The sequence below is a fragment of the Temnothorax curvispinosus genome, unplaced genomic scaffold (genome assembly GCF_003070985.1).
Source record: "Temnothorax curvispinosus isolate PA1 unplaced genomic scaffold, ASM307098v1 QBEX01016763.1, whole genome shotgun sequence".
Taxonomy (NCBI): domain Eukaryota; kingdom Metazoa; phylum Arthropoda; class Insecta; order Hymenoptera; family Formicidae; genus Temnothorax; species Temnothorax curvispinosus.
Window position 1 is genome coordinate 441,660 of NW_020226543.1, and position 10,711 is coordinate 452,370.

General features: G+C 33.3%; 2 protein-coding genes and 1 pseudogene across 2 annotated transcripts in view; 2 read left to right on the forward strand and 1 right to left on the reverse strand.

Moving 5' to 3' along the window:
* The window catches only part of LOC112466956, a 6,588-nt gene extending 4,164 nt beyond the window's left edge, over positions 1 to 2,424 (reverse strand). Inside the window, exon 1 of the mRNA XM_025035336.1 lies at positions 2,337 to 2,424. The gene's annotated coding sequence lies outside the window, so the exon portion shown is untranslated. The remainder of the gene's footprint in view (positions 1 to 2,336) is intronic.
* LOC112466955 (farnesyl pyrophosphate synthase-like) overlaps positions 1 to 8,169 on the forward strand; it is a 9,070-nt gene extending 901 nt beyond the window's left edge. Inside the window, exons 2-7 of the mRNA XM_025035330.1 lie at positions 5,954 to 6,122; positions 6,594 to 6,734; positions 6,945 to 7,148; positions 7,261 to 7,425; positions 7,514 to 7,726; positions 7,807 to 8,169. Coding sequence (XP_024891098.1) covers positions 5,954 to 6,122; positions 6,594 to 6,734; positions 6,945 to 7,148; positions 7,261 to 7,425; positions 7,514 to 7,726; positions 7,807 to 8,007 — 1,093 coding nt within the window. The 3' untranslated portion in view covers positions 8,008 to 8,169. The remainder of the gene's footprint in view (positions 1 to 5,953; positions 6,123 to 6,593; positions 6,735 to 6,944; positions 7,149 to 7,260; positions 7,426 to 7,513; positions 7,727 to 7,806) is intronic.
* Positions 8,170 to 9,556: 1,387 nt separating this feature from the next.
* LOC112466960 overlaps positions 9,557 to 10,711 on the forward strand; it is a 2,398-nt pseudogene continuing 1,243 nt past the window's right edge.

The following is a 10,711-nucleotide window of genomic DNA, read 5'->3' on the forward strand; positions in this document are numbered from 1 at the left end:
GATTCAGGAAGAATTGTTCTTTGCGTTTTCCGATTCGAAATATTTTTATGTTTAATACTCCGCCAACTGCGAGTCTGATTAAACTTTGGACGTCGCATAATTTTTTTTTCTTTCAACAATTCTTTGGTATTGCTTCTTTGAACTAATTGAGAAGAAAAATTGCGTGGACGCAAAAGATAGATCCTACCCGTAAATAGTCGACAAGATATTAGTCGACAAGGAATTGCCCGGTCAATCTTCACGGTTCGGTTTCACATTCCTCTTCAATTAACGGTTAATCTTTGCTTTGGAACCGTCTTCGATTTTACCAGGAGAATCTCTCGCGAACGGGTACGCGATTTCAGCTTCTGTACACAGAAAACAGAATATTCTTGATTTGGAAATATCTCGAGTTTAAAAATTTTGAAATGAGATATTATATTGCGAAGAAAACGAAGAAAAAGCTTACTTGAATGAAGTCGTTTATATATAGTTCAACCAAGGAGAAAAAGTTGAAATTCTTATAAGAATATAGATTGCTGCGTATACACGAAACGACGCGTTAATTTGAGTAATAAGTTTTGATTTAACACTTCTTTTTTTTTCTGTGTACAATAATCCCTCCCTAAAAAAGGCGTGCAAAGTCGATACTCTAATACTATCGCGGTTATTGTTGCCTCTTTTCCGCGATGCCGATAATTGGTTCTCTCGCTGCGCTTACATCATTCGCAGCTGTCATCGTATATTTTGACAGTTGTGTGTATCAAAGAGTTAATAGGTGTAATAGCAATAGAGCATAATGTTAAAGCTAAATAGCGCGTAGCGCGCGCGTCTGTGGTGCATGTCTGTATAAGGAGAAAAAAGGAATAATCGGTCATCAGCTGCATCAGCATTCCTCGATGCGCAATTGTCATGCAAATCGCTGACGACAAAAAGGCTCGTGTAATCAATGCCTTTTCTTCTCTATCTCTCTATTTCTATTTCTGTCTCGATCTTTATCGGATACACTTGTGAGAAAGCACGTTCTAGCACATAAAAGTCGTTTTAACAAACACCTGCGCGTTAATCCCTTGTTGACTTTTCACTCGAGTCACGAATGCGATCGTCACGGACATATGTATGTACATATACGATGAACGAGGCGACCGGGAGATCGTAAAAATCGATTGGCGGAACGATTCTCCGCCGCGAGAGAGAATTTAGGTTTTCAAATCCCGTGGAATTCACAGCTCGTATCCGTTCATCGATGCTTCGAGCGATCGGTTAAAATATTTTCCCCTTATAACCCCGGCTAAACTTAAACTTCTCTTCGTTTGTTTACGAGGCACGGTTCAATCGAAATTAATTGCCTCTGTTAAAACAGCTGATTTCAAACGCGGGCTCTTTGTTCTGATAAAGTGCGCGATTGTCTAAATATTTATATATTTCGAGTGTCTCAGCGGCAAATAATACAAATCATCATGCAAATGCAAATATGTATATTGTATAAATACCTTAGAGGTAAAAAAAATTGTATGTTTAGTTTTGGTCAAAATGGAATTAATTTTTAAATATATCAGAACCTTGAACTGTATCATGGTAAAGGATCTCATGTCTATTACTACTAGTTCCTAAGATACAATGTTTAGAAAAAGCCTTAAAAATTTTCGTAATGCCATAATTTTGGTCAGATATACAACGTGTTATTCGCAGTTGTACTATTAAACATGCCAGTTATAAATTACTGCATTAAAAACTCAATAGCAAGTTGCTACTTTTATTTTATATATCTAAAAAATACACCATTTCCATAGTTAAAACTTTAAACCTTGTTTTCTATAAATACATAATAATAGAGATTATTTACCTCTAAGGTATACAGTTATACGTAATAATGTGCTGCATATGTTAGAATAACCACCGCGAAATCATAGAGCAGAATTGATAAAACTTATCTTTTTTTATATACGTATCTACGAAAATGTCCGTCGAAATGTAAAATTCGAGAGAATCAAGAATAATCAATCAGGAAAAAACACTATGATATTATTAAATGTACATAAAATAATTCACAATAATGCGAATAATTATATCGTTTTTTTCTAATTGATTGCATATCGGTCGTGTTTTACTTATTTAATCAAGAACGAACTTTAATAAATTAATTACTTTTAATTTAAAAATCAATAAACACAATTCGAATTTGACGAAGCAAAAATTCGAATGTAATTTCAACTTGTTTTGAGTCTTTGTTCGCTTCCTCTGTTCGATCCGATTCGCTCGCGCACAAGGCGAGTGTATCTCGCAGGAAGCCGTAATTAGATTCGTTTTAATCGTCCGTTAATTTCGATCGGTATTACGCCCGATATTGCACGTACCTTTCTGATAAAGCGACGTTGCTTCGTGACTCACGGCGATGATAACGACTGCGGCACGTGTTTAACGTTAACACGTCACAAAATAAAAGCTATTTTTATATTGCGTACATTTCCTCGCGAGGCTTCCACGCGCTGAACGTTCTCGCATCTCGGAACGCATCTTGTTAGATCATTGATAAAGTTGTTTACTCGGCGCTATTCCACGCTCGCATATCCTATACGAGAAATGACGTGCCTGATCCGTAACGTGCGCTCCGTCAGGTCGTGGTTATCACGTGGAACGTGGAACGTCGGTGCCGGATAGATAAGTCAATTTCTCGATTTACCTTTCCGCGTTGTTTCGCTTTTATTAGCGCTTCTTTGTCGTATCGGCTATAGCAAATAAAAGCTCTATTGACCGTCGATTATCGCTCCAGCCACGGACTTTCGTATTTCCGTAATGTTTAAAAGAATAATATGTTTCTTATTCGTGCGAGATCCTCGACATACTTAGAGACATCCTGAAAGTTTGCGCATAATTACATGATACTCAATTTTAAAGCCACCATTTTTTCTTGTTATAAAATATGTACCGAACAATGATTATGACAGAAAAAATCGCGCGACCGATTGTCAATCTTGCAATACGAATGATCAGTTTCTTTTTTCGTATGTTACTATACTTTCAACGTGCGCGGAACAAAAGAACGATTTTTTTTATCGTAGAGATTCGTAATTCTGACATAATACAATTCTAACGTAATGCGGCAGTAGTGAGAAAACAGGAATCTGAGAAAATAATTTTTACAGCACGTCGAAATTATACTTTAGTTAAAAGCGAAAATTATATTTTAGCGAAAGCGTTGATACTCCTCCAAAGTTTTTTCACGATTTGAGCGCAACTGAATAATCCAAAATTCTGAGATGGATATACGTCAGTAATAATTTTTCTCTATTAATTCAGAACATTAGTAATAGATGTTTTCTATTAATTCAGAACGAAAGAGTTACCTTGTTCATCGATTTTGCAGTCGGTAAATGCACGATGTAAATTGTCAGTTATCAGTTTCTAATTTGATATTATTATGTATTATACATTGCATTTTACGTCATCGTTATATTTACATGCTGTACGATATTATTATTCGAATTATACTCCTAATGATTGCGGCGCCGCCTTTATAATGACTTGTCAAGAGACACGATATCTCGCGCCAAGTACACGCGGAGTGAGACGCACCGTGATAATACTCTGACGTCAAAGTTGGAATGCACATAGATCAGATAGAGATCGACGATGCAAATGAACCCGATAACTATTTATGCATGCAAACAAACACGCGTTTGATAACTGACAAAGCGCAGAACCTTATGTAAATCACGCTGTTTATTCTTTAGGCTTATTATAGATTTGTTTGAGAGCTTTGCATATTATTTAAACAGACATACGTCAGTAATATTTTTTTCTACTAGTGCATATTCAGAGATTTCTGCACAGAAAATAAAAGTGTCGAATCAAGACTTATATACTCGTATATATACACAACAATCTATAATCTTGATAGAAAATTATATTACGTTAAGCGAAGAAAACTTGTTTGAATGAAATTATTTTTATAATTTATAGTAACCGAGAAAAAAAGTTGAAATAAAAAGTTTAAATTCGTATAAAAAGATTATAAATTGTTGCGTATATACGAGTAATATATAAGTTTTGATTTGACACTTTGTTTTTTTCCGTGTGCGGAATAATCACGTTATCAGATACGAATAGATCCAAGGCAGGATCCATGCCGACGAGAGTGGATCTTCGAAAAACAGGTTTCGATCAAATCTCCATAGTCGACGCTGAATCCTCGTCATACTTTATCTTCTTTATGGTGATTTTAAAAAATTTCTTTTGACTACGTTAAAAAGAAACACACAACACACACACACACACACACAGAAACGCGATATATATCCACGTTGCGTGCCGCGATTAATCGCGACCTTCGTGATTATTTCAGCGAACACTTATTTCCAATTGCTGGGTGCTGCATCTCCGCGGAAAACTCGCCGGATTCGCTACATCACGCGTTTAGAGCTTCACGCATCGCTGTTCTATGTAAACAACAAGCCCACATACCTAGAAAATATAAAATCAATTCAGATATGAATGTTGAACTTGACTTGACTCTACGTGCGAATTAAACTTTATTTTATTTCAGCTTATATTCTCCGCTCAACAACTTGAATTAAAGTTGTTATTCGAATCGTTCCAATTGTTCTTTCTCCGAATAAATGTGTTGAGTCGAGCTTAATACGTTAATATCTGTGTATGGACATGAAAATATTTGAACTCGGACTTGTCTTACATTAATAGAAATTTACATCAACTTTCTGATTTAATTCGTTGCGACACCAATTCGATTTATACTCGATTCTAAACTTGTCAAACTTGATTTTTGAATTATACGTAGTACATGCCTTAATACTAAATCTTTCTATATACTTGTGCGCGAATTTATGGATGACAGTATATCACATATAGGAAGCAACAGGTTACACCATGGGTTAACTATTTTGACATTTACATGACAATCGTATGAATGTGCAAATCTCTTTCTCACAAGTGTATAGATATCTGCATAGCTTTGTATATTGTTATTTTAATACAAGCAAAGAATATGAAAATTTTCCGTTTCCTGTCTGAGTCTTTTTCTTTTCTTCTAAAGTGAACTAGGCAGTCAGATTTGTCGAAAATAAATTGAGCTTCTTTTTTGGGAATTTATTATAAAGAAATAAATTGAAACCGAGACTTGCCCCTTAACACAACGTTTATTAAAATCATGAATTGTAACAAAACAAATTTTTTAGTTGAAAATATGCATTGAAAAATGGCGCTGCAGATGGCTGATCGAAGAGGATTTTTAAAAAAGTTTTTTTGTTTTGCAGTGATAACTCAAATCACAATCTGTATAATTTTGGACTAAACCTCCAAAAAGTCTGTACAAACTCTAGTTTTCAAGAAAAAAATCAAACAGCTTTTTTTACAAACAAAAAACGAAAAGAACGGTTTGATTTTTTTCTCAAAAAGCCAGAGTTTGAATAAACTTTTTAGAGGTTTAATTCGAAATTATATTCTATATATTGTAAACATGTTCAATTTTTCTTAAGTCAATTAATTTGAGCCTGAGTTATCGCTGCAAAACGAAAAGAAAATAAGAAACAGAGAAAAACGCGTTTAAAGTTTTTAATGCATATTTTACACTAAAAAGAATTTTTTGTTATAGTTTATGATCCTAATAAACATTGTGTTAAAGGACAAGTCTCAGTTTCAATTCATTTCTTTGTAATAAATTCCTCAAAAAAGCTTTTATTTTCGACAAATCTGACTGTCCCTTGTTAAACAAAGAGTTAGGCAAAGTGAAAAATGTTGAATATATTTCACAAAAATAGCAAAAAATCGAAATATAAATATTCAATAAGAGACATTAATTTCACCGTTTTTTAATTATTTTGTTCTTTTCATGATTTACTTATCGCAACGTCGCGATTTTATTTGCATGTATAATGTAGAAGTGATCGTCAGAGCATCGTCATTGTCACCTGATACTCTTCGTAATTCTTAACGTTATATTTCGTTATATTTTTAGTACATTAAACTGTAATGCGCGAATGGTTCATTCCGTAACACAACCGACATGGGTAACAAGCAAGGACGAAAGTCGGGATTTGATGGCGGTGTGGCCGGACGTTGTTCGCGATCTCACGGACGTGACGAAGAGCTTCAATATTCCTGATGTTACCAAATGGATGGCAAAGGTAAGTCGAATCGTTATTGATTAATACCATTGAATTAATTTGACTTATTAATTAAAATACCATAATTGAATTTAAATACCAAAATGATTAGCGATTATAAGTACACATATGAGATTAAAATTCATGTAATGGATTGATTGATTAATTCTGGAATAAATTTGTTCCGTATGATCAGATATCATAAACGTTTGAATAAGATTTCGTAATACAGTTGCAAATTTACAAATTTAAAGTCAACTTTTACTCATAATGACGATGTACAAAAAGTAAAATTGAATCAAAATTGAAATTCAAAGATAGACATTTAAAAGAAAGGCACATCAACAAATAAAAATTGGTACGATTTAATAGAAAATAAAAAAATTATGTTTACTAATATATAGAAAAATCTGTAACGATAAAACAAAGTCTGAAGCAGTAAGTCATAAATTTAAACGAATATGCAGACTGATGGATCTCTCTGTTACACAGGTATTGCAGTACAATGTCCCGGGAGGAAAGAAAACTCGCGCTTTAGCGTTAGTTTATGCTTATAAGGTGTTGGCACCAAGTGACCAACTTACCGAAGAAAACATTCGTCTAGTTCGAATTTTAGCATGGTGTATGGAACTGGTACGTAATGCTGTTCTCCTTTCCTTTGTGACGCTGATATTTCTTTTATAAACCGCAATCGATTACTCTTCATTTAATCAAGACACATACTGTAACATATTAATTTGTAGCACCATTAAATTAAAGTATACTGTATTTATGAGCGATTTTTATTAAAAATATAAAGTGTCGCGATTACGAATTGTAATATTGAGATATTTACTGTTACAGATGCAAGCCTATTTCCTCATAATCGACGATATACAGGACCGATCGTTGCTTCGCCGAGGCCAACCCTGTTGGTATCGTTACAATGACATAGGTCTAGCGGCAGTCAACGATGGTTTAATGTTAGAGAGCGCTCTGTTTTATCTAATTCGAAAGCACTTCAAAGGGAAAGACTGCTATGTCAATCTACTAGAAACATTCCAGGACGTGAGTGAAGATATTTCCTACCGATCATACATTATGCGAATGCTGGCTTACCTTTCCTTTCTCCATTGAATCGAACAATTATATAGAAAAATATTTTTTTTCACGTCAACAGATCACGTTCAAGACAATAATGGGCCAAAGTCTAGATATGCTCTCTACCAACTTCGGCAAGAAGCCAAATCTGGATCTGTTTACGATGAATCGGTACAATTCTATTGTCGAGTATAAAACAGCGCATTACTCATTTCTTTTGCCAATAACCGCGGCAATGCAGTTAGTGAGTAAACCTCAGTTTTCTTGTATAACACGGAAAGACTGATTCGCTTCGATGATAACAATGCACTGTTACTTGTTACTTGATGCAGGCTGGAATAAAAGACCCAGAGATGTTCAGGCAAGCAAAAACCATCTTGTTAGAGATGGGACATTTATACCAAGTTCAAGACGACTATTTGGCTTGCTTTGGGGATGCCGAGGCTTGTGGCAAAGATAATACTGATATAGAGGAAGGGAAATGTACGTGGCTGGTTGTCGTAGCTCTTCAACGCGCCACTCCGGAGCAGCGTAAAATTTTAGAGGCGAGTCTCGTTGGTCAGATGCATTGCACTTCGTCAAACGCAGTTGTATTAATACTTTCTCTTTTTTTCTTATTACGCAGGAATGTTACGGATTTTCCGATCCGGAGAAAGTGAACCGTGTGAAACAGCTCTACACTGATCTGGGTTTGCCGAACACTTATTCTATATACGAGGAAGAGACATATAATCTATTAAATGTACATATACAGCAGATATCACGAGGGCTTCCACATGGTCTTTTCTTGAATTTACTAGGGAAACTCTATCACAGAGCGTCATAAAACAGTTGTGTACATTAAAAAAAGAGACAAAATGTATTAAACTTTATGTGTTAAACGTTAAATATACTTTCGCATTAAATTTAGAGCATAGGATAAGATAAAATGAGAAGTGTTCTGCCAATGTCCGAGAAGTATTGCGAAATGTTACTTCAGAGTGAAAAATATATCAAAAGATCTTTTTGATAAAGTTTTATGTACAGGAAAATATTTCACTCTGAAAAAATCAATAAAAATTTTCTTAAACTTGATAATTAGTCTTTCAATTATTTGTCATTGTAATGCGTTTATATTTTATGAAGAAAAATATTAATTTCAATTATACATATAAATAAATTATAACGTGTAGGCTATTTTTCTGTCATTTTCTTTGAAAAAATTGACGAAATATAGTCCAATATTAAATGTTAAAGCGTTTAATACAAAAGGTACAGTAAGTATAAATTTGTCAGGAAATTCTGGTAAAAAAATTTCCCATATTTTTTCAGAAATTATCTAAGAATTATATTGATTACGGAGACAAAGTGTGCAATGTATTTTTATAAGAATTATTTTTTATCTGAAAAAAGGTGATTAAATGCAATATAATATTTTATATACATATATAGTTATAATTAGTACATATAATTTTTACATACATATAACTTTATATAAGTTATTTTCTTAACTCTTCATTGCCCTCGTATGATGAGGCTTATACCAGAGCAACTTCACTAAACTTGAGATCAGTTTTCTTTATTATAAATGATTAAGTATCAATCCACTTTCAATCCCAATCCATAGAGTGATATGGGCTTAAGATTATGTTGATCTGAAAAATCAAAGCCGCAATAATACAGCGATACAGACGGTCATAAGAGACACTAACGTTTGCTTACTGAACGAGAGCAAAGGAGAGTAAAACATTTTATTTTAGAATGGATTCGTATTTTAATACCAAATTTCAGTAAAAAATTACCTATATACAGCCCGCCACAAATGTTCTCCGGTCTTGGCCTTGATAAAATTTTGATTTTCTTCAAATAATAATAAATACTACAAGATCAAAAACGAGCAAACAAAGATACCTCAATACATTACAGTGTTTCAAAGGGACATATCGAGCTCCACAGAGTCTTCCTCAACCAAATAAGAAAAAAAAGGAAAAAAACATTCAAAAATTAAAATTTTATTAACGGCGCAGATACGTAAAGTTAAAGAAATTAAATGTGGGGGGCTTACGATGTTTAAACTGATGGCAGTTTCTAAAACCCATTATAGGCCAGGGTACAACAAATACAATTTTCGTCAGTATGTTTACTCCTTCGTAACTTTTTGTTACGAACTGAGTGACGGAAAAGGTCCACGACCTTTGATTTCCTTAGAAGTCAAGGTGATCATCAACCGGAGGTAATGTGAGGCGAGCTGTGTAAAAATAACTTTTTATTCAAATTTTATATTAAAATTATGATAGCACCTGCTTAATATTTCCTTCGATATGCAATTTTTCTGATCATATATCGTATAAAAAAGTAATAGTACATTGCTAATATTGTCAAAAAAATATTATATAACAATGTATGTGAAAATTACATAAATAGTAATGTACAGTCGTTTCGTTGATCATAAAAAGAACATACATATGTATTGTTATCAATATACATATGTATTGTTATGAGTATATATAGCGAAGCAAAAATAGTTGCGTTCAGTCATCTTTCTGAGCCTTCGTCCTCTTTTCCTCTGAAGAAGATCCGACCAAATTCAGTAAGATACAAAATGTTAAAGCAATTAACGCAAAACATATCAAAAATACAAATTCGACATTTTTCTTTCATCGCTTCTTGTTAAATTGTTAAACTGGTAGTTTGTGATTACTTGCAATTAATATCGTTCTTATTCATGAAATGACAGAATCGTCATTGTTGTTTATCATTTGTCGTACTGTTTAACTTTTGTTTAAATTTTAGAACGTGAGAATGACTCAATCCATAACTCAAGCAATGCGAATAATGAGCCAGGAGGAAAGTCAGGAGATGATGACAATATGGCCGGACATTGTTCGTGATATCATAGATGCGATTAAGGATTTAAATATTACAGATGTCGCTAAGTGGATAGAAAAAGTAAGTTTGTATTAATTAAAATACTATACAATAGCCAATGTGGGACGTAAAAATTGCTTAAAATTCATTCAGTAGATTTAGCGATTTATCTTATAATAAATTCCTTCAGGATAATTAGACATAACGCAAAGTAATATAATGTAAAAATTTTCAATAAACTATAAACAATTTATATAACAATTTAAAGTAAGATTTTATTGAAAACAATAAAATATAAACATCTAAATTAAGTGGCAAAAATTTTAAGAAGCTTACAAGAAAAGCATGTAAATGAATAAAGAGAAACATTGAGTGTTTCAGTAACATGGAAGTAACTTAAAACAGAGTGATACAATAAAATAAAAAACAATAAATCATAAATTAGAATAAATATGCAGACTGATGGATCTTTGTAACGCAGGTATTGCAATATAATGTCCCAGGAGGCAAGAAAACTCGTGGTTTGACATTAATTTATGCCTATAAAATAATGATACGTAATGATCAAATTACAGAAGATAACATTCGTCTAGTACGGATTTTAGCATGGTGTGTGGAACTGGTGTGTAATTCCGTTCTTTCTCTCTCTCTTCTTCCTTTTAAGATATTCACATCTTCTATAA